This window comes from Plecotus auritus (genome assembly GCF_963455305.1).
Source record: "Plecotus auritus genome assembly, chromosome: 3".
NCBI lineage: Eukaryota > Metazoa > Chordata > Mammalia > Chiroptera > Vespertilionidae > Plecotus > Plecotus auritus.
Window position 1 is genome coordinate 29,925,091 of NC_137772.1, and position 24,752 is coordinate 29,949,842.

The following is a 24,752-nucleotide window of genomic DNA, read 5'->3' on the forward strand; positions in this document are numbered from 1 at the left end:
AACTCCTTGAACACTTTAGTTAATTCCTTTGGAAACTGCTGGTTGATTAGGACAGTTTTAAGTGTTATGGCTTTGTCTTTTTAGCAGTTTGAGTTCTTCCTTTTACCTGCCTCTGCTTCTGGTTGTTTCTTCTCCTGCCTTAGATTTCCCGCAATTTTTCCCCATTGGTCCCTTCCACCCTTCACCCAAGCCCCTCCCTATTGTCTGTGTCCATGAATTATGTACACATGCATATAAGTTCTTTAGTTAATCTCTTCTGCCCCCCTCGCCCCTCTTCCCTCTGAGATTTGTCAGTCTGTTGTGTGCTTCCATGTTTCTGGATCTATTTTGTTTGTTAGTTTATTTTGTTCATTAGATTCCACATATAAGTGAAATCATGTGATACTTTTCTTTCTCTGGCTGGCTTATTTTGCTTTTTCCTAATGTCCTTGAGCATATTTGTTACCTTTACAATAGCTCTTTTAAGGTCCTTCTCTTCTAATTATTTTCTCTTTGTCATATCTGTGATGTTGCATTGGAGAATAGGGTAGTTCCTATAGTCGTTAATCTTTCGTGGGTATAAGTAGAACTAAACTGGTTACTGATCCCTTTTGTTAGGAAATTTCTTTCTAGTTGCCTTAGACCTCAAGAGACTGAATGTTTACTGAGCTGTGAAAGTGATAAGGAATTCTAAGTCTTCGAATTCTAAATCTTCGAATTCTAAGTCTTTAGATTTGTATTTGGACAACCAGAAAGGGATTCGTTTCCTTCCCCGCTAATCTTCTCCCTGTTCCCCCAGCCATTTTTTGGACTTTCAGTCATATATGGTTGAACTGGTTTATCTCAGTGTACCAGAATGCCTAAACTGCTTCTAAATGCATCTGCCTCTCTCTTTTGAGAGGTGGTCACTATAAGAAATTGAAATATGTTTTATATTATTCATGTCTAATGTGCTCTGAAATATAGTACTTTTATATTCAATAATTAAAAAATAAAAACAACAGTGGAGATTTCGTAGAACATGGGTTCCAAGTAATTTTTGAGAAGTCTGTGTAATGAAACCTTTTGGGAATATTTATCCTGCTAAGTCTATAGACATTTATTGGGATTCGTCATGTTCGGTATAAGTAGAGCTGTATTGTCATTTGTACATACAGGTAAACATGGCCAGGTTCTCTGATGACAGATATTACTAAAAGTTTTTAATCAGTGACGATTTAGGTCAAAAACTCTGTCGAGAAATTAAAAACCTGACTAACTTGTCTCTAAATAACCACTTGTCTCACTTAAGATTTAGTATCTTTCATTATTTTAATTAACTCTAGACTCAGTTTGTTAGATGGCACCCATAATTCTCATATAAACATTTTAAAAACCTTGGAGGTTTTCTTTGCTTCATTTTATTTATTTAGCCTTTTGAAGATATGCTCAGTTCAGAATTTCTACCTCCAGGAGACAAATCATTATTAAAAGCAAATGTAGTATCTCTCATAAAATTATGCTTACCAAACCCATTAAATCTGACATTAAGGGAAAACTTTGAACAGTCAAATTTGGCAAACAAAATGTGTCTTCTGGATTTTTGTCAGAGAGAATGAAAAATAAAATTCAATATAAGCTCTTAGTTTTACCAATCTGATGTAAGATACTTGTGGAAATCAATAGTGACAGGAAACAAGGTACTTAAAATATGAATGTTCTAAATGATGACAATAATAGTCATAATTAAGTGATTACTCAAAGTTAGAGCTTTATTCTAGCACTTCATGCACTAACTCCTTTAATTACCACCCTGTGAAGCAGGTATTATTATTATTATTATCCCCAGTTTACTGAGGAGGAAATTGATCTTAAATGTCTTATCCAAGGCTGTAGTATAGAATAACAGGACATCTAGTGAAACTAAAATCTGGTTATAGCAAACGAATTGTAGCATATTGTTAAAACCAATCACATGGAAGAATCTTACAAGCATAATATTGAATGAAAAAATCGAATTGCAGAAGAATGTGCATATCTAACATTCTAAAGCATGCAACGCTGTTTTTAGTAGGAATGCCTTCACTGTGGAACAGTGGTGACCTCTGGCAGGGGAGGAGCATGCAGTCAGTGAGGAGTACCCCGTGTTCAAATATACGTACTGATAGTTTTTTAAAATTAGGTGATGGTACATGCATGTCTGCTTTATTGCTCTTGATAACCTTTTGCTCTCTTAATCCTATCTAATAAAAGAATAATATGCAAATTGACCATCACACCTAAACACAAGATAGCCGCCACAAGATGGCCACCACAAGATGACCTGCAGGGGAGGGCAATTGGGGGGGACAGGCCTGCAGGAGAGAGCAGTTGGGGGGGACCAGGCCTGCAGTAGAGAGCAGTTGGGGGGATCAGGCCTGCAGTGGAGGGCAGTAGTGGGGGGACCAGCCTGCAGGGGAGGGCAGTTCAGGGGGACTAGGCCTGCAGGGGAGGGCAGTTGTGGGCGATCAGGCCAGCAAGGAGGGCAGTTAGGGGTGACTGGGCCAGCAGAGGAGGGCAGTTAGGGGAGACCAGGCCAGCAGGGAAGGGCAGTTGGGGGGACCAGGCCTGCAGGGAAGGGCAGTTGGGGGGACCAGGCCATCAGGGGAGGGCAGTTGGGGGGGACCAGGCCTGCAGTGGAGGGAAGTTGGGAGCCAGCAGTGGGATCGGGCCTAAACAGGTGGTCGGACATCCCTCCAGGGGTCCCATATTGGAGAGGGTGCAGGCTGGGCTGAGGGACACCCCCTCTACCGTGCACGAAATTTGTGCCTCTAGTGTTTCATAATAAACTTCTAGAAACTCAATAGAATGACTGATTGCATAGGAAATTTAGAAACAATTGAAGATTTTTTTTTTCTGAAATCTGTGCAGGAATAATAACAGAAAACCCCAAAAACAAAAGTTAGTAATCATCATCTATATAATATCTTAAAATTTCACCACAATAATAGAATTTTGGTTGTTTTTCACACTTAGAAATGGGAAATATTTAATTATTGGGAGGTAAAACTGGTGAGGAAAAATGAAGGAAAGCAGGGAGAGAGTGCCATTCTGATGATCTTAGAAAGACAGTATAGATTGCCTAACCTAGGAAACAGATATTGTTAGCATGCTCTGCTGAGGTAACCAAGAGAGATGCAAGTAAAAAGCCATACAGCTATTGGGAACATGGAATGGAGTGGTTAAGCTTGCTAAATCCTCATGCCTCGAAACAGAAAATCACTAGATTTTACAATCTATTAATACAGTACCTTGTTTAGTGATATGATGGAAATTACCATAGAAATAGCTCAAATGTTAAAGTGTTTTCTTTTGGAAAATGGGAGTGGGGGAATTGAGAGGAAGTGAATCAGAGAGTTAATTGTGTGGACAGATCACTTTAATAATTTTGACATATTTTAATCACATTGCATTTCCAGTATAGATTCTTCAGTGATTTTACCCACCTTGAGTTGGTTTCTAATTTGAAATGTTTCATTGTTTTTTGAAAATGTGACAACCATATCTAGTTCATATTTCAATCTCTAGTTCATATTTCAATCTCTAGTTCATATTTCAATCTGGATCTAAGGCATGTTGAGCAGCATCTTGAGAAGGTTGGGAAAGTTCACTCACTTTATAGGTGTTTACATACTTGCCTCTCAGTGAAAATTTTACAAATTTAGTCCCACATGTCAAATTTGAGAGAGTAGATGTTGTTCTGAGTCACACATACTGAAAATAGTTTTTAATGGCAATGGCGGCAGAATTCCTTGCTATTGTGTAACACTAGGAACAGTGACACTATGATTAAAACATAATAAAAATGGAATAGGTTTGTTTTTCCCCCCAGAAGATAGTTGTCTCATCCTGGTAGAGGAAGACTCTTTAAATGGAGGCAAAGCAGTTATTTTAAAACCAGGCTAAGGTCCCCGCCCCCCTCTCCACTTTGTCTTCTGTGGCAGTGGGTCTATACTGAAGCGGTTTAAGTTACTGATACAGGGTCACAGAGCAGCACCAAGAAGGCAGCCCTTTGAGTTCTCAAGCAGTAGTTTGCCCCTTGTTCGGCTAGTTTTGGTGGCATTTTATCTGTTTTCAATGGACAACACATCTTCACAATTCTACATTTTGACTAAAAGAATAAGTTTTAGATTTTTAAGTTCCATTGTGATCATGTTTTTTGGTGGGTTTTTTTTTTTGTTTTTTTTTTGTTTTTTTGCCTTTTACCTTTTATTGCCATACTAGAGGCCCAGTGCACAAAATTCATGCATGGGGGGTGGGGGGGGTGTCCCTCAGCCCAGCCTGCACCCTCTCCAATCTGGGACCCCTCAGGGGATGTCCGACTGCAGGGATTGGGCCTAAACCAGCAGTCGGACATCACTCTCACAATCCGGGACTGCTGGCTCCTAATCACTCGCCTGCCTGATTGCTCCTAACCACCCTGCCTGCCAGGCTGATAGCCCCCTAACCGCTCCCCTGCTGGCCTGATTGACGCCTAACTGCTCCCCTGCCGGCATGATGGTCCCCAACTGCCCTCCCCTGCCGGCCCGATCGCCTCCAACTGCCCTCCCCTGCCAGCCTGATTGCCCCCAACTGTCTTCCCCTGCGGGGCTGAGGGGACTGGGGGACTGAGGCTGGATGCTGCGGGGACTGGGTGAGGTGGGGCTGTGGGGACTGGGGGACTCCGGCTGGATGAGGCGGGGCTGAGGGGACTGGGTGCTGCCATCTTTTGTAGCTGTGGGCACCGCCATCTTGTGAGGGCATGGCAGTCAATTAGCATATTTCCTCTTTATTCACTGTGGGTGCTGCCATCTTATGAGGGCATGATGGTCAATTAGCATATTCCCTCTATATTAGATAGGAAGTCAGCTGAAATTTATAGCTCTCCAGTTAAGTGTTGAATACAAATGGTGATAGTAGCAGACACCCTTGTTCTTCCTTTAGCATTTAAAATTTCTTTTTCAGTTATAGGTGGCATACAATATATTAGTTTCAGACAGACACCCTTGCTCTTGATCCTAAAGAGAATGCATATTTCCTCTGTGTTTCTCCATCTCTTAAACACACTCTCCTTCCCCGGCTCTCTCTCTCTCAAGAGAATTTTATTAATTAGTGTGCTGGAAGGTGGAGTGGAGAGACTAGTTTGAGGAGAGGAAGTGTGGCTATATTCAGGGACTATAATATTGTCATCAGGCTCTGAGTCTGTTTTCATATTGTGGCTTTTTTTTCTTTTTTTAACTTTATTTTTATAGTTGACACTATTACAGATGTCCCCATCTTCCCTCCCTCCCCCTTTGCCCACGTCCACCCAGTGCAAACCCCCCTGCCCTTTGGCCATCACCACACTGGTGTGTGTCTGTGTCCATGGGTTGTGCATATATGTTCTTTGGCTAATCCCTTCATTCATATCTTAAAATCCACCCTTCCCTGCAGTGGAGTAAAGTTGGTTAAATGAGGCCACCCACCATTCTCCTCAGAAGTACTACTTTGACAAGGACCCGGGGAATAGAGACTGCAGTCTTTTAGCACCAAAAAATAATCTGTGTTCAGAATTTTTGTCGTGTTTCCTTCTGAAAGAGGAATGCACAGTTTTCAGTGCATCTGATTATTCTTTTTGTACTGTTGACTCATTTTGTTTACTTTTTCGGTTCAGTTAACATTTAGGAGAAAGAAAAAAATAATCTTGATGGCTCTGTTATCATTATGTAATGTAATATAATGTTTCAAACCCTTCAGTAATCTGATGAAAATTTGAAATTAAAAATACAATACTAATTTCCTAAAGGAAATAATGACAGTGATAGAAATTTATGTACAAAAAATCTACCACCGGATTGTATAGACTTAAGAATTTGAGCTTTGAAATGAGATAGGTCATTGGTTCATTTTAGAAAACACTTTTGAGCACCAGCTGCATGCCAGTACATCACTCTTGATGGGGGGAAAAAGGAGGGAGAGACTATACCTGAACAGAGCTGAATTACAAAAGGAAGGCCATAAAAATATTTGGATACAAAGATTGTGGATAAGATTATTCCAGCAAGGGAATCGGTAATCAAAAGCCTTAAGGTGAGAAAGATCAAATGATACCTTTTAAGGTGTTTAACACAGGGGTGCATAAAAAGAACCTAATCACTATTTTAGCTACAGAATAGCATCATCTCATCGTAGTCATCAACTTGGAAACTGCTTAATGGCCACTAAAGGAGTCATTGAGTAAAGTATGGTAGAGCAAGCAACACATTATCATTATTTGCAGTAATTCAAAAAATTATATATATGTATATATATATATCACATATATTTGTGTGTTTTTAAAAGAAACAATATCCCAATTGTATGGCAGATATGTGCACAGTAAAATGATTGGGAGGTTATATACCAAAATGTTAATCATGGTTGTCTTTGTTGGTGAGACTGGTGATTTTATATTTTTTTTCTGTGTTTTTCCTGCTATTTTCCCTTACGTTTTTATTTATTTTTGCCATTGACACTAGACAAATATAACATACTAGAGGCTGCTGGCTGCCAGCTGAGTACTCCCTCCCTTCCCCCTGCCACCGCCACTGGCCTGAGCCTCACTCCCTTCCCCTGGCCTCCTTCCCTTTCCCCTGCCGACCTGCCCCCTGGTGGAACTCCCAGAAGAACTCCAGTAGAGGGGACAATTTGCATACTATGCTTTTATTATATAGGATGTTATCAGGGAAAATCAATATTTTGTTAAACATTTATTTAAAATAGACATTAATGCAATGGGTAATTTTAAAGTCCTCATGAAATATAATTATGTCTAAAAATATAGAGGAATGTTTTCAAAATAATGACAAATAGAAAAAATATAATAAACATTTATTATAGCATGATTATCAATAAAAAAAAATAATAATGACTTAGGGCAGGATGGGTGGGTATTTTCCATCTCTTAAAAATTTGCTTATCTATGGGTGTGGTACTGTTCTTACCATATCTTAATTGGGGATGGGGGATGATTGGGACAGTCAACAAGGGTTCATGTTTTAACAGCACTTGGTAATTTTCATAAGGACTTCCCTGGAGCACTGGAAGGCTAAGTAAATGGAAGAAGTTCCATCTGAATTGGAAAAGCAGAGTTGAACATGCAGGGCATCATGTCAGGTGCAGTCCCTGGCTGTAGGCTGTTTCTGGCCCTTGTGCTGAGCGGCCTTGTAGTGAGGAACACGGTTATGGGAATCACTCCAGGTCCTCGGATAGTCAAGGCCAATGAGAGCATAGAATGGCCAAAGGCTGCTCTGAGCATGTGCCTAAACGGGATGTTCAAAGACTGAGCCTGAGAATCCTAATCCTAATCCAAGATCCCATGAGCGACTGCAAGGCCACACAGCACTACGGTACACTGTGCCCTTCAGTAGCCAATGTGATTGATGTAACTATTGGCAGGAAGCCTTCTTTGTCTACATAGTGTAAAAGTCGGTTACTGACCAGCCAGTCAGCTGCAGTGTGTGAAGAAGTCTGTGAGAGAGACCAGCAGCTGAGAGAGCAGAGCTGGACAGAGCAGAGAGAGCTGGGCAGAGCAGAAGAGAGCTCAAAGAAGCAGAGCCGACAGGCACAGAGAATGTAGTTCCTATGTGTGCAGGAGAGGCTAGAGAGCTCAGACGGAGCTGAGCGCTTAGGTATCACTACGATGTATGACAGTGGACTGGGGGGCAGCGTGCAACTGCACAGATAATAACAGTGGGTATAGACACTGATACTGCTTTATGGGAAAGATACATATTTACCAGCCGGTGTCCGGCTGCCTGCCTATATGCACTTTGCTGTGAGGACTGTTCTTGTCTGATGGCTATGTGGCCACTGGCTTCTGCAATAAAGACTCATTCTCATATGCCCACAACCGATCATGGCTTCTCCATCTGCCACGCCGAGCAGAGAGTAAAGCAGGAACTAGAACTAAGTTCACAGCAGTTAGTACAGTGGGCAGGGTTTGAGGAAGAAGCAGCCCTGGCATAGTCGATTGGGAGAATTTAGAAGAATACATGGACTCAGAACAACTCAGAGCAGCAGTGCTGAGCGGTGCTCCAGCATGCTCTGACAGCGATTCCGGAGGGGACGCTGAAGTCTCCCCTGCAGCTGCTCCGTGTGGGGAAGCAGCCGGCTGCTGCCACCTGCTCCCGAGAGCAGATAGTCTGAGGCTGCTCAGCCTTGCCACCGGGATGATTTCTATTGACCTGCAGTAGCTTTCGCCCAGGAGCCTATTTTAAAGGTGCCCATGGGCCTTGGGCTGTTTCATAGTTAAGATAGCTTATTTGAATTGCTCTTTGTGGGAATGCATGCTCAGCAGGGTCTTTGACTGACCTTCTAGGTCCTAAGGTGCTTGTGAAATTGAAGAAATCTGATTTGGTGTCACTTGATAAGCTTACTTGTCTGATTCAGCAGTTACCTGTGCTTCTCAGCTAGGCTGTAGTGACTTAACCTTACATTTTATGTTAGCACTTTGCTCTACATTTTATAATGAGCTCTATAAATTACTTGATTTTCTTGGAGTTGAGTTTCATACCTTTCACATACAATGAACTTAACAGAACACCAGTAACATTTTGCTGTGTTGAATTTTTTAACATGGTTTTTAAAAAACAGCAAGTTCTCCCACATCTTCCTTTAGATTATAAGAATTATAAGCACAGTGACTATAGTCAGTAATACTGTATTGCATATTTGAACATTGCTGAGAGTAGATCTTAAAGGAAAAAAATTGCCATCAAGTATGGCCACAGGTATTAATGACTTACTGTGGGAATTATATCACAATATATGTATAAATATCCAATCATTTTGTTATACCTGAAACTAACATAAGGCTATATGTCAAATGTACCTCAATTTAAAAGAAATTTTTAGATCATGTTTGTTTTCTAGAATTTTGAATTCCCTTACCACAGAAATTAATTCTTTAATAACTCTTGGAAACCCACCATAAGTTGTTGGGCTATATTTGTTCCTTATGAGCCTGAGTTTTCATTGATACCTTCTTTTCATATCCAACATCATCTTGTTGAAGTAATCTGTACCAAAAGTTTATCCTGCTTTCCCTTCTCTTTGAGTATTCTGAGTTTTCTAATGTGTTTCACCTAAATGATAGAGAAAACACGTTTTAAAAACATCTTAGTATTTATTGAGTCACATAATTTACATACCTACTTAGGATATCTGTGTTGGTTTTTTCACGTTTTTAATCTGCTCTCTGGACACAGAAACAAACCAAGTAAATTACATCCTTGAAGGTTCCATTCTAGTGTAGGGGGAGCTCAATGATAAATCCGTATGTGATATTTCAGATGGTATGACTAATCCAGGAGAGAGTGAAGGGAGTGGGCAGGTGCCCTGTTGCACAGAGTGATTCAGGAGGCAAGGGGACATTTGGATGAGAGACCTCATTAAAGTGAAAGGGCAAGCCATGATGATGTCTGGGGAAGGAACAATCTAGCTGGACAGAATGGGAGGTACAGTTCATTTGTCAAAATTCTAAACAGACTCTTGTGACGCTAGTACTTCTGTTTTTCCTGAAAAAATAATTATATACTCAGAGTCATTGTGTTTCTTGCTGCCTTCACACTTCTTCCTATGTCCTTAGCTTATGATGATATGTCCTTGTTATGTTCTGTCCTTCCCACCTCAGCACAGGTCATTTACATTCTCCCTGTGCTTCTAGTGATGGCTGTCAGCGAACCTTCTCCTAGCTGGGTGGAGAAAGATCCTGGTTTATAAGTTGTCTGTATATTTTTGTAACTTATCACTTAGGTGAAAAGTTCTCTGTCAGCTTTTGTCCCCTCTCCCATTATTTATTTTTATTGCTCACATGCACATTTGACCTCTCCAATGTCAAGGCAGGGCCCAGGACAAAATAGAAACAATACATATGTTGTGTGTTGCACTCCACCCTCCCTTCAATTAAGGGTGAAAGGTGTACCTCCTTTCTGTTAAAAATTCATCAATTAATGTCAGGAGGTTTTTTCTTCTCAAAAGATTGACTTTAATATAGAAAAGAAATCAGAATGCATGAATGGAATTTAAAAAGTAAGTCTTTGTGTTTTAACATGAAAATTGGATGCACTTTTTTTAGTAGACAGTATCCTTAACTTAAAAAGAATATACTTCTAAGGATAGGTGTATGTTAGTTCATCTAATTTTCAGAGTAACCCTGTGAAGTAGGTACTATTTTACAGAGAAAGGAGGTTAACATGGAGAGGCTGAGTGACATGCCCAAGGTCACTCAGGTGAAACCAGAATTTCAAACCAGATGCTCGCTATACTAGGTGTACCAGTTAATAATGTGGATTTTTTTTTAATAGATGGAGTTACACATATGTTGATATATATACGATTTGATATGTATGCTATTTTGTTGTATTGGTGGCAAGCTTCAAAGCTTCATATGTCAAATTTGCTGAAGGTGTTAACATCATAGATATTTTTACGTTTAAAAATGTCAAATTCCGTGCCAAAAAAAAGAGCATTTGCTGGGAGTTTTAATTCATTACTTTATTTTGAAGAAAAAGTTATATACTTCGGGAAGCTTATGGTGAACATGCTCCATCTCAAGAAACATGTGAATGCTGGTTTAAACGCTTTAAAAGTAATTATTTTGATGTGAAAGACAAAGAACGTCAAGGTCAACTGAAAAAGTTTGAAGACCAACAGTTGCAAGCATTATTGGATGAAGATACGTGTCAAACTCAAAAACAACTTGCAGAAAGATTAATCGTTGCTCAGCAAACAATTTCCGATCGTTTACAAGCAATGGGAAAGATTTTAAGGAAGGAAAATAGGTGCCACATCCACTGAACGAAAGACAAATGGAAAACTGAAAAGTCATCAGTAAAATGTTGCTTCAACGGCACAAAAGAAAGTCTTGTTTGCATCAAATTGTGACTGGTGATGAAAAGTGGGTTTATTTTGAGAATCCCAAATGCACAAAATCATGGGTTGATCCAGGTCAACCATCACCATCGACTGCAAGGCCAAATCGCTTCGGAAAGAAGACAATGCTCTGCATTTGGTGGGATCAGGAGGATGTGGTGTATTATGAGCTTCTAAAACCAGGTGAAACCATTAATGCTGATCTCTACCAACAACAAATAATCAATTTGAACCACACTTTGATCGTGAAATGACCAGAATGTGCCAGAAGACCCAGCAAAGTAATTTTGCTTCATGATAACAAACCATCACACACTTCAGAACCAGTTAAAGACACGTTAAAAGATCTTGCCTGAGAAGTATTAACCCACCCGCCGTATTCATCAGACCTTGCTCCTTCAGATTACCACTTGTTCTGATTGATGGCACATGCACTTTCTGAGAAGCACTTCAACACATACGAAGAAGTGAAAAATTGGGTCTCTGAATGGTTTGCCTCAAAACAAGGAAAGTTCTATTGGGATGGTATCCACAAATTACCTAAAGATGGGGGAAATGTGTAGCTAGTGATGCACATTACTTTGAATAAAACACTTTTGATGTTCCTCTTGAAATTATCGTATTTTCTTTGATTACGAAATTCACATTATTAACTGGTACACCTAGTAAAAAATACATATTGACATTTCTGCCCAGAGGTCATCTTGATAAAGGGTGGTGGTCATTAGCCATGTTGTGAGACTTCCATAATTAGGATTACTATTTTGATTCAATGTCTTAGTCCAAATATATGGTAGAGATGATGGAGGTCAAAAGAAACCCCCTTCAAAGTCCTGCTGAAAACTGAATCCTCATTTAAAATCTCTGGCTTCCAAATTTCACTCAGTACTAGAATTAGTGACTTCTTCCTTTCGGAATCCATTGTGCTTTCCTTAGGTCGGCGCTATGCTACCATTTGGTTTTACAGCTTATCCCGTTGTATTAAGTTAGATCGTTAATGTGACTGCTTCTGTCTGGGAACTCTTTAGGGGTAGAGTCTGTGTCCTAATATCTTTATGTAACAACATTGTAAAGTAATTATGGTAGATGATAGCATATTCATTTTGTATATTTATAAACAGAATTTATGTTAGGTGGCTTGTCCAAAATCAGAGAAATAGTGGCTGGACATCAGGGTGTGAATAAAATTCAAGCCTCCTGTCTGCCTGTCCAGGGTATGCTGTGCCATTCTAGAAAGATTAATTTAGGGTAAAAGTCTTCACTTCTTAAAGAAATAGAACCATATCCAGAGTGAATATCACCCCTCCAGGGGCCATCTGGGGTAGGATATTTTCCAATCTCTCTTGTTTCATGTTTTGTTCTCTATCAATAATATAAATGTATTCCTATCATGTAAAAGAAGGAAATCTTTTTCTGGGAAAAAATAATAGGTATAGGTTATACTTCTGACTCCTTTAAGGCTGCCCCAGTTTTTCCTTTTATAAAGTAGGGTTGACTATATATAATAGCACCCAATCTTAAAGAGAAATGTTATAAGGATTAACTGATTTTTCAAAAATGTGTCAATTGCCTTAACTTTCAGAGGTGTTATTTATTAAAATAAGAGAGTAATAGTCCTAGTTTATTTCTACCACTCTGTTATAAACCTGGGATGATGCTATCAGTTGTTTAATGTGGTGTGACTCATCTCCCGCAGTAACTTCTGTTGTGCACAGCTTGGACTCATTACTTCAAGCAGTAATCTGAAAGTGTGTGAGTTACTCTATTAAGATTTAATAGTGCTTTATGATGGTTCCTGAGGATATTTCATGAAAGTAAGTTAGGGATAAATATGCAAGGATTACCCTTAACTTCACTTAATGCTTTGTAGGGCTATCATCTTTTAATTTATCTAACTCCTTTGCAAACCAACCACAGAAGGCAAACTCCCCTGCCCGAGTTGTACCTTCTGCTACCTCAGTGATGTAGACTTAAGAGCTTGCTTCCTACCAAGGTAGCATATCTCTTCATCCTGTAAGAGAGATGCTTTAAGAATTTTGCCCAGCCCTAGCTGGTTTGACTCAGTGAATAGAGCGTCGGCCTGTGGACTAAAGGGTCCCAGGTTTGATTCCAGTCAAGGGCACATGCCCAGGGTTACGGGCTTGATCCCTAGTAGGGGGCATGCAGGAGGCAGCCAGTCAAAGATTCTCTCTCATCATTGATGTTTCTATCTCCCTCTCTCTTCCTCTCTGAAATCAATAAAAAATGTATTTAAAAAAAATAAAAATAAATTTAAAAAAAAAAAGAATTTTGCCCAAATTTTGGATACTGTTACTAGGGAAGTAGAGCAACTTTAAAAATGTCTTTGGCAAGTCATTGCTGGCAGGTCTTATTTGGTCCACAGTGTCTTTTAAGAAGTATTTTAATTAGTTATCAGCATTTAAAAAAATAAATATTTCTTTTTTTAACCTCTCCTGAAAAATCGGATGGTTAGGTTTATTTTCCAGTGTGGTCATTCATTGAGACGGAGGGGCATTGCTCCTTAGATAGAGGAGTGCGCTCTCCAGTCTCCAGGAATGGCTGATAGTTTATTTCAATATCACTTCCATGTTAAGCATTATCATCCTGGCCTGTATAGGCATTTAACTTTGTAACACTTGATGTGTTGTGTTCAATACTCTTCCTTCAAGACCGACCATTCATTACACATGGAATGAAATAACTGCCTAAATTTTCTGCATCGACACTACTTATCATTTAGTTCATCATGTTCCATATTCATGATTCTACACTCACCAAGCAATCTAGGAGTTCTCATGGAGCATTATCTGTGGGGTGTGAACGTGCAATACATGGACAGTCCTAGATTTGAATCTCAGTTCTTTTACTCCCTGACCTCAAGCCCTATAGGTATCTTAAGTTTACTAATCATTAATATGGGGTTAAAAGTATAGCTGGTCATAAAGCTGTTTTGAATATTAAGTAAAGTTATGCATATCTATATATATAAAAGCCTAAGTGACCAGCCAGTAGCTATGACATGCAATGACCACCAGGGGGCAGATGGTCAATGCAGGAATTGCCAAACTATGGTGACTTGGCAGTTGCAGTTCTTGGGTGACACACCCAGAACCAGAGAGGAGGGAGCCCGATTCTGGGGTGTGTCACCCGAGAACTGCCTTCTCCCAATCCAGGACCCCTCAGAGTATGTCGGAGAGCCTGTTTCAGCCTGATCTCCACAGGCCAAGCCGAGGGACCCCACCAGTGCACTGGGCCTCTAGTAAAAAATAAAAATGTCTTGTGCCTCCGACAGATCTAATATAGATGTATCCCAGTTGTACTACCATAGCAGAGCTTTGCTGAGCACATCTTTGTTTCCAGTATAGCAAGGTATTGGATTTATTTTGGAATGCCCTCCTTGGTATTGCATTATATCTTAAATGTCTCTCCCTATTAATAGGAAGAAGTTGAAGGTATTTTGTATGGAACTATCACATCTTTCATTTCCCTTGCTGTCAGGCCTCTGAGGGCCTGCTTTGCTAGGCAGGCCATGCATGACCCAAGAATTCTTTCTCATTAGTGTGGATATGGCTTACTGACCTTCTCTACTCTTTAGGGGACAAATGGTATTTATGTCAGGGGAAGAATGTTTTTCAAGCCAACAGTCAGGAAAGGTTGGTGTATTAAAAGAAAAATAAGCAATGTGCATGCTCTGTCTTTCTATGTATATTAAGTCTTTCTGATACTACACGTGAAGAAAAGGGAAAAGTAGATAATTAGGTAACCCAGAGTGAGGAGTGGTCAAAACAGGATGAGATTTTCATGAAGGAAAAAATTATCTGCCCTTTGAATAAAATAAAAATTGGAACAGTAAGATCTTAAACACAAGCTGTTCACAGTTCAGTTCAGAAGAAATTAGCGGTGGGAGAGTACAGCATGCAAATATAAACTTTTGCTTGAAGTTTATACCTTTTGTTGGATTTTTAAAAATTTTTATTTCTGGAAGATATCATTACTCAGAAATATTTTATACCTTTCTCTTTATAAAAGAAGGCTAGCAACCTGTGTTTTCATTCCCAGTTATGCATTTAACTGTTTTACAAAGTTCGGTGATAATAATTGAAGCCAAAATATTGTTCACTCTATTTTATATTTCCAAAAAGATGTCTTCAAATGTATAATAAAGATTAGATGAAAAAATTAATAAGAACTGGTTTGTAATGTTGAAGATTTAATATTTCCAATATCACCCATCTTTGGAACAACTGCCAATTTTTTATTGTGCAGAAATGTAAATTGCGTGTGTGTGTGTGTGTGTGTGTGTGTGTGTGTGTGTAACATAGAATAACAATCACAGAAGCCTGCTTACTTATTTTATTTCTTATTTTTACCTTCAGTGGGTAAAAAACAGCCTGCCCCCAGGGTGATAGTCAGGGAGTGGGTACTGGTTCATTTGTACAGAATGTTTGCCATGGGTATCCCTTCAATCCTGATCGGGCTGTGTTTTTTCTGATAGGTCAGCTTCCATGCCAAATCAGCTCTTAAATAATTTGAATTTTACCCTTACATCTCAGAGTTAACCAAAACATTGCAGTCTGAGTCTGGTTTAACTGGTCTTTCCCTACTTCGGGGAGGGGGAAATTCCCCCTCTACCCTTCTTATGTTCTTATGGCTGAACTAATTAATTGACACAGGACCAGATTAGCAAGAGAAAAATCAATTTAATACATGTGCACTGCAGATCAGAAATGATGCCCTCAGAAATGATGTACCAGCCAGCTTTTCATTCTTTTCAGACAAAGGGACAGTAAATTTGTGAAGAAATGACAGGACAACGATACTTAGGTGTGAGTGCTTATTGGTGAGGACTCTACACAATTGGGCTTGTGTAGTAAATTAGTAAAGGAGCGACAAGGGTTTGTGTAGGCTTTTTGGCCTGGATTTCGTAGCTCTGGTGATAAGGGTGTCTCGCCAGCCCTGCTGGAGCAAGGACACCCTGCACAGGGGAGGTTTGTTTCGTGTATTCACGGAGACAGGAAGGGGTCGACGTGCCCTTCTTGCACTGGCTGTTTATCAGGTAATTTAAAATCAGAAGTAATCAATGAGCCATTGTGGGATATTTGGGGGCAGCCTGCCCTGGGCCCCAACACCTGCCAAGTGAAAGTGGTCAGTGCTGTGGGGAACCAAGTGTTGCAGGTTAGGCGGGGTCTTCGATTCCACATCTATAACATGGTTATAATAGTGGCTTCCTCATGGAGGTGTGGGCTTCAGTTAATGTACATCAGCTTTTGGAGCTTAAACAGTGTGTGCTCAGTAACTGCTGTTACGCTGCTGCTGTTACGCTGCAGAAATGCTGGGTGGGAAGATCTGAGAGGGCAGACACAGCGAGTGTGCCTCAGTCTAAAATCCACACCTTTGAGCAGGTTGACCTTTGAAGGCCCTGAAGTTCCGTGAGATTAGAGAATATACCTGACCTGCATTCCCCTCCTGTCTCGTTTTTTCCTTTCCCTGCATCCTGCATCCACCATTGCAAAGGATTGCCACCTGGAAAGTTTTCCCTTCTTAATGTGTCCTTCGAACATGTTTCCTCATCTGAATTTCCCTGTACAGTAGCTTTGCAATCCTTAGGTAGCCTCCTCAGCAGCTTACTCTGCCTCTTAGAACTGCAAATGTAATTAATAATGGAGACATTAATGTGAAATAGAGGCCATAATCCCTAACTGAAAGAATTGTTTGGCTCAAATAGAAGGTACATTTATAAACCTAGCCCAGTGCCAGAGTACCATACCATAGTACAGGTGCTCAGTTAACATTGCTGCCTTCCCCTGACCTTCCATTTCTTTGTCCTCACTTATTGTGCATCTCTATCCATATTTTGGCCTCTTTCTCTCATCTGGGAAATTGTAATAACCCCTTTACTGGTGTTCCTTATTCTAATTTCTCCTCTCTCCTACTCTAAATGAATTCTCACTAGATTACAAATTTGTGAATAAATGTTTTGTTTTTAAAAAGAAGAAGAAGAAAGAACTGGAGAATCTATTCTTGGCAATATGATGGCCTACACATTCTGAAACTCTTCCATCATAAAACATCTAAAAGTAATACAATATTTTTAAATCTAGCAAAGTAAGCTAACTCTGGGGCTGCTAAAACCCTCAAGGCATCTCTGGATTTGGGGGCCCAAGGAGGAGTACTGGAGATATAATTACAGCTTTTAGTACAAAGGGACAAAAAGATAGAGTATGAAAGAGCATGGAATGAGTGAGAAGTTAATGTGTCTGAGGTTACAATGATGGACACAATGGAGGAGAGACAATATTCAAAGATGTAAGGACTAGAGTGTTGGGAAATGATACACAGGAAGCCTAAAGAAGACCAAGTGGGAAAAATTAAAAGAAACCTATACTTAGACATTACATTTAGACTCAAGATTGATATCCCAACAATGACGAGAGTCAAAAGATAGCAAAATAATACCGTCATAAGAAAAAGTAGTTTTCCACCTAGAATTTTTAATGAAATAAAAACATTTTTATGTAAACAAAAATATAAAAGTATATACTACCAAAGATTCTCACTAAAAAAAGGTCTCAGTATAGCTTTCAGGAAATACTTGAAAATGGCCTCCAAAAATCCATCTGAGGTACAGAAAGCAGTAATGAATAAAGGTAATAGAAAGCTTGAGAGTAAATCTAAACAGACAATGGATGGCAGTTTATTGAAAAATAATGATGTCCATTTCAGTAGTGTTTTTTTAAAAAAGTAAAGTAATAGATGCCATCATCTAAGGTTGGAGGCAGATGATTAAAATTAAAATATTTCAAGATTCTGGTATTTTTAAGAAGAAATAAAACAATCGATTATCTTTGGACTTTGAGTATTCATATTAGAAATGACCATGAAAGCATGGTCTAGTGCAGTGGTCTGCAAACTCATTAGTCAACAGAGCGGCAAACCGCGCGCGGCTCGCGAGCTGCAGTTTGCTGACCACTGGTCTAGTGCATAAAATGGGATCTTTTGATCAAGCTCATTAACACCTTTTCACAATAGACAACCAGATTTGTTAAAATACATCTACCTACCAACTTCCTACCTCCTTATAAATAAAGCCTTTGAATAGGATACAATGGGATTCTAATCAATAATCTCCCTCATTATGTTCATTACTAGAGGCCTGTTGCACGATATTCGTGCAAGAATAGGCCTTCTTTCCCCTGGCTTCACTCCCAGCTGCCCGGGAGCCGGCAAGTCCCCGCTCCCGGCCCACCTGGGAGCCGGCAAGTCCCTGCTCCCCAGCTGCCTGGGAGCCGGCAAGTCCCCGCTCCCTGGGCCGCCAGGGAGCCGGCATGTCCCCACTCCCCGGCCCTCCCGGGAGCTGGCAAGTCCCTGGGAGCTGGCCACCAGGGAGCCGGCATGTCCCCGCTCCCGGCCCCCCCGGGAGCTGGCAAGTCCGGGGGAGCCAGCAAGTCCTCACTTCTGTCCAGAGCACGGCTCCAGTAGTTCCCTCCGCCTCCCCCCTTCCCTCATAGCAGGCGTCACGCCCCTCCCAGCCACTCTGCACCTGCATATGCAAATTAACCTCCATCTTTGTTGGGTTAATTTGCATACTCTGATTGGCTGTGGGCGTAGCGGAGTGATGGTTAATTTGCATGTTTCTCTTTTATTCGGTAAGATGTAACTACAGTTACAACTCTTTCCCCAGTTGTATATACTTAATATGTGCTATGCAATCAGTTTTATCATTCTTCAGTCACCATTGTGAGCAACAATGCCCATCATTCATTGGTGTTGAGCCCATGTGTTTCACACGAGGAGCCTCACCAAGGGAGCAAAGGCCATAGAGGCAGTGTGTGTGTGTGTGTACCTGTGTGTCTGCAAGTGTGGCTTTAAAATCAGGGCAGTTGAACCTGTCCCCAGAGGGCTTTTCCCAGCCTGCTCTAATGCTTACTGGTCCCTTTCTTTCTTGAATTCTACTCATTTATGCCCACACCATCTGATCTCTAAAATGGAGGTAATAATAGTACCTTATTTTTAGAATTATAGTGTGGATTCAATGGGTTAATACATGTAAAATCATGTAGAACAGTGCTTTTATAGCACACTGGCTATATCCTGTTGAGCACTTCTGAGTTATCTTGTTAGGAGGATTGGTTGCTTCCTTTAAGTTTAAACAGTGAAATTATTATTAACCAAAAACAAGATTAAGTTTGACATTTCTATGGGAGATGGAATGCAATACAGGGTTAAAGGTCATTGCATTAGCATTGGTCACCCCTGGGTGTCTTAAGATCACATTTCAGTTGGAGAGATCTTTGGGATCTGTTTCTAGTAGTTTTAGTGTGGGGATGACAAAGCTGTTACAGATTTTTGTGAACATGTGCATGGATTCATAGAGAGGAGATTTCTACTTGAATAGTAGAAAAGTAGATTTATAGATCTTAGAACTGAAGGAATCTCAAGATGCTACTATACTAGTTTTAGGGCTTTGGAGAGAGCCTTTAAAATATAGGTCCTATATTTCTCTTATAGGAAACAAAAATGGTGTGTGTATTTCTAAATTCCTTTCCAGCATTAGCCCCAGTGCTTTGCCTTAAGTTATGTGGATTGTCTAAGCAGCTGAAGTCCCGAGAGTTTGAGGGACTGGTCAGAGTTCTCCAGTTAGGGGTTGGTGGCTGAGAGGGTAAGTTTAAGGCAAGGCCCAGATCCCAGTTGGTCTGCTTTCGAGTCAGGGGCCTCCGCCACGCTGTGGTCCCAGTCTGCAGCAAACCCACAGCCCGAGGTCACTTGTACATGCACTATCCTCACATCAGCTATGTCAGCATTTGGCATCATTGAAAATAGCCAGTATTTGTGATACATGATTCTATTAATGGTAGTCAGTTTTTTCCTTATAAAGGAGGTTATGGTAATTTTATGATCATTTATTTTTGAATACACACTTTGAAAACTTACATAGGGAAAGCAGATGGGACAGAATTTTTTAATTTCCCCTGGAAACCTGCAGAGCGGATGTCTTGAGTCCCTTTGCCTCCAGGTGGATAGCTCGGCATGGTGTTGGCAAGAGTACTGTGTTCAGTAGGTGGATATTCACCCACTTTCCAAACCTAAGAATTCTTGAGTCTTCAGTCAAAGGAGATTTAAAGGATTTAAATCTTAAGAATAATGTACCTCCTAATTTAATCAGGCACCCAAGTTAAAGACAGTCTAAAGGCAGCCAAATAGTTGATAAAGGAATAAAGATAAATAGCCCTCCCTACCTATTTGGATAGGCATGTTTATAAAAATGGCATGTCTATCCAAATTAAAATTAAGAATAAATAAACTTTTTGCTGATCTGTGCTTTTGCTTTGGGACAATCTGGGGAAAAAAATTATATAGCTCAATAGAGAAATTCTACAGACTTTGTAGTCCAGGAAAATGAATAGAAGGGTCTCTGAAAGAAAATTCATTTGGAGAAATGTTATGAGGATGCCAGGTTCTGTGAATTCTAAAGATGAAGGATACCTGCTCTCAAGTCATTCACAGTCTCCTAAAAGAGAAACTTAGACAAGAAATTATGTTACAGAGCAGCAAATCCTGCAGCAGAGGTATCGCAGGTTGGCGTAGGACGAATAATAATTAAAGTTATAATCTGGTTGGTGGGTGTGTGGGAAAAATGCCAAGAGGAGTCCTTTTATATCCTGAGACTTTTTTCTTAGGATCCCTAGAAACTTCGGCAAAGACATAAGGCTGTGGCACATGAGCCTGTTGAACGTTCTCTTGGACTAATATGTGTTTCCAGTGTGCCCTTTGCTGCCCCGGTCTTTAAGTCCTCTCTGCTCTCCTGCAGACTGGAGAGCCACGCCCTCTGGGTTCAGATTCCTGCTTCCTCTCCCTAGTGGTGTGAGCATGAGAGATGACTTCTCTGTGCTTCAGTTTTGCTAAAAGCAAGAGGACTAGTACCTGCCTCTCGGGATTATTGTGATGACTAAATGAGATCATTCATGGAAAACATTTTCAGAATACTGCCTGTTACATGGTAAAACTCGAGAATTTTTTACTTCTCCTTGTTTGTTCTGATAGCTGATACACCAGGAACATTGAAATAATCACCATGTTGATCATTTAGGTTCTCTTTCCAAAATACTAATTTCTGTCAAATAAAATTTTCCATTTTTTTCCTTTCTAGCTCCAAGAGGAAAGCGGGGATGGAAAACCTTTTATGCTGTACTAAAGGGAACAATTCTTTACTTGCAAAAGGTAAAAATTAATTTATTTATCAAAACTGAAATGATGGACAAGTTACCCAAAAAATATTCACTTTGTACAAGCACCCAAAAGACGGTTTAATTGATGTTTAGATTTATTTTTAGGTTTTTGTTTTGTTTCTAGTGAAATAATTATTTTGGAGATTATACACTTTACTTTGAGCGACAAAACAATGGGAAAATGCAGGTGGTGGTTGATAGTAGGAGATACCCATGCTTTTAGGTGGTCAGTTGTCATGTATTGTCTTTATTTCCCTATGGATTCAACATAGCTGCTAATTTATAAGTCAACTGCTGTGGCCTCCTCCAGAGCAGCATGTGTGTACATGCTGGGTCCACATTAGTCCTTTCAACTAGTTCTCTTTCTGTAGGGAACAACCCTTTGTAATTAATTTTCACATATCACAGCTGTTTCCCTAGCATAAATCATATTCTTTTGGCTTACTTTTTCATTGTCTCTAAAATCTCTATAAGGGACATGGCTGCCCTTGGCAAAGCCATTTCATTGAATACCTCACCACAGGATTTCCACCCACTCCATCCCAGGGTGAGCCTGGGAAGAGAGACAAATACTCTTGCATTCAACATTTGACAGAAAAGATGTAAAGAGAGATGCTGTTTCTAAGTCACCAAGTTTTCCTATCTCATTGTCTTCTCTCTCAGCAAGTGAATTGAGTTGAGTTGGACTCATGCAGATATAGAAGAGAAAGAACTAAATAAGGACAAGAGAAAGTAGACTTGGTAAAGCTTGAAGCTTCAGCATCAGTTTGGATTAGAGCTCCAAAATCAGATTGCATCTCCATAGTTGTGGTACCTCTGGAGTGTGGCGAATGTGGATCTGGGGAAAGTTGGGTAAAATTCCTCTTATACAGTGAAATGAAGGACACAAGGAAATAATATGTTGGTGAAGGAGAGTGCAAAGTGGAGCTATGGCCTGTCTATCAGCTGGTTATCTCCTTTGAATCTGTTAAGAATGCAAACATTGCTACAAAGGATCCACTTAGGATGAGAAGGAGTCTGAAAGGGTAGTCTTGTTTGGGACCCAGTCGCCGCCGCCGTTGTTGTTGTTGTTGTTAATGCCTGTTAAGAGAAAAGGAAAAGGAGAGTTCTAAAAAATAATGTGACAAGTGCTTGAAATCTCATCACAGTAATCAATCAATATGAGTTCCCAGAAACTTCGCACATATCCTAGAGACTAGCTCATCAGTCAGTGAGAGCCTGATCACAGCAGGCCGGGTTCTTGTGTGGCTATATCTACTCTGATTTTTTAATTAGTTTCTTCCTGGTCTGTAAGATTTAAAAAGCAAAAAGGCACTACAAATATGAAGATGTATACATCTGGAAATGCCAAGCACTTGTAAAGGTCACAGGGTGCTGTCTGCTGCAGAGGGACCGTTGCGATCTTGAGCTACTCACCAGACACAGTAGCCGTAGGTACTTAGACTTCTCCTTTGAGTTACCTCTGAGCTGTGGAGTGTGTAGGAGGCTCAGGATCGCTGCAGGCTGTGTCCTACAAAGGCTCCTGATGTTGCATTGCTGGCTACTCCTTAACCTTGCTGAGTCTGCCATCAGCACACAATGGCAGCTGCTGCACACACGGTAAGCTATAGGATGCAACGTATGCTGTGTTGCAAGGTGATTTGGGGTTTGTACAGTTTGGAGTTTATTTCCTCACATAACCATTCAGAGTTCATCACATGTCAAGTACTATGCTATGCTGAATACTGGGCTTCCAGAGATTACTAAGACCCAATCTCTGCCTGTAGAGCTCACAAAAAAAGAGGAGAAATGGGTAAATTGAACATTCATCACACAATGAGGTAAATTAACGGAGGAATGAAAAAGTCTTACTGAATAGGGCTCCCTAATCAAGCTTGCACAGGTCAGAGAACGCCTCCCTGAGAGATGAATACATCTTGAGCTGAGCAGGCGTTTCCCAGGCGGTGATCCAAAGCACTTAGCCAGGGAGGCAGACAGAGAATATGGCAGTTCGAAGAATGGCAAGACAGCTTTTCACATTTGAATTATAGGATGAATTGGGAATAGCAAGTGGTAGAAACATGAAAATTACATTTCAAATAACTAGTATATCATGAAGACGAAAGAGGTGGTGTCATCACAGTGTCATAAACTGTCCACTTTACAAAAGGAGCAGTGTTATTCCCTGAAGGAATTTCAGACTCATTGCCTGTGAGTTGTGTGCTGCTCCCACCGACACTCAAGTACTCAAAGGATTCAGGCAGCGTCATACTCCCAGGCCAGGCAGCCCCTCCCACAGAACCTGCTGGATAAGGCATGCCCTAGGAGTGCACACTGCCCTCCCCTCTGTGCTCTCGATGCCAGTATTAATATTTCTGGGATTCAAGTATGGCTGAGAAAAAAAGTAGTCACCTTTCTCTCCTTCCCCCCCTTTAACCAGTTCTCTCTTATTTGAGTCAGGGGTTGCTGGGGCTGACCAGCAGACCTTGAGCGACGGATGAATGGATTACTCTGACACAACGTTTGCTGTGAAAGAGAGGGCTAAGGGACTGCCTGGCTACAGGAACCAGGCAGCTTCAATTGCCTGCCTCGTTAGGCTTTCATTATAGCAGCAGTTTGAGATAAAGTTTATCTTTTAGATACAATCAGCAGGTTAATATTGGGAGGACACATGTGTTTGTAATGTCCTTTAAGCAAGGACACCCAAAAGATTAAGTATAAGGATTCCAGTAAACAGCCAGGGTCTGCACGTGCACAGACTTGTTTGGAAAGGTCAAGGAATAATTAGGGGCACCACCTTCGACACTCCCCTAAGTCAGAATTCCGATAAACAGGGCAGGCGGCCTTCCACACACTTCCCTTTCCTCAGAATGTCCTCCTTACAAACTTTCCAACCAAGTCTCATGCTTCCCCACAAGGGGTAATGAGAAAGGGCCTATTGTTCCTCTAGCCCAAGACTAGCTTAATTCAGTTTGGCAAAGACTTTAGTCAGCTTAGTATGGGTAGAGCCTATGCCAGATGTGGAGATACAGAGATAACAGGGCCTAGCATTTGTTCTTAAAGGTCTCGCTAGAACACTTAAGTTCCACTACCATTCCCACCTTTTCATGACTTAACAGTGACTTAGTCAGCTGAACTTTGACTAACAAACTGCTGTTCTGATGGAGGGCCATAACAGGAAGCAAATCAATAATGAATGTGCATGTTAGATTAGGACTCTGCCAGTTCTTCAAAATGTACACCCTGGAGATTGGATTGTGAGCAAGATCTAGTCCCTAAAGGAGCTGAAGAGTTCAACAGGTAAAAGACAGTTCAGTGTAGTTTGACGTGTGCTACAAAGAGGGCAGTGTGCTGTGGAAACACATCGGGAAGAACACGTAACTGAGCCTCAGAAAAGCAGGGAAGATCGAGGAAGAATGCATGAAGAAAATGATATCTAAACCTACACTGGAAAGACAGGTAGAAGTTAGTCGTACAGAGGATCCAGGCAGGGAGAAATCTGTGTAGGTGCCTGGACGGGTGGCATCACAGCACATTCAGGGAGCTGCGAGTTCAGTGGTGTGAAGGGCGTCCTGGGCAGATTGTGAGGAGCCCAGAGGCTGTGTTTAAAAGTTGAGGTTTTATCTTGGAGCATTGTGGAGCTACCAGCGTGTCTTTAATGGGGGGTGAGACCAGATC

At 40.7% G+C, this 24,752-nt stretch overlaps 1 protein-coding gene across 12 annotated transcripts in view; it reads left to right on the top strand.

Moving 5' to 3' along the window:
- PSD3 (pleckstrin and Sec7 domain containing 3) overlaps nt 1-24,752 on the top strand; it is a 532,096-nt gene that overhangs the window by 455,157 nt on the left and 52,187 nt on the right. For all 12 annotated transcript variants that reach the window (XM_080660410.1, XM_080660414.1, XM_080660416.1 and 9 more), the window contains one exon: nt 21,017-21,087. In XM_080660410.1, the coding sequence (XP_080516536.1) occupies nt 21,017-21,087 (71 nt within the window). The remainder of the gene's footprint in view (nt 1-21,016; nt 21,088-24,752) is intronic.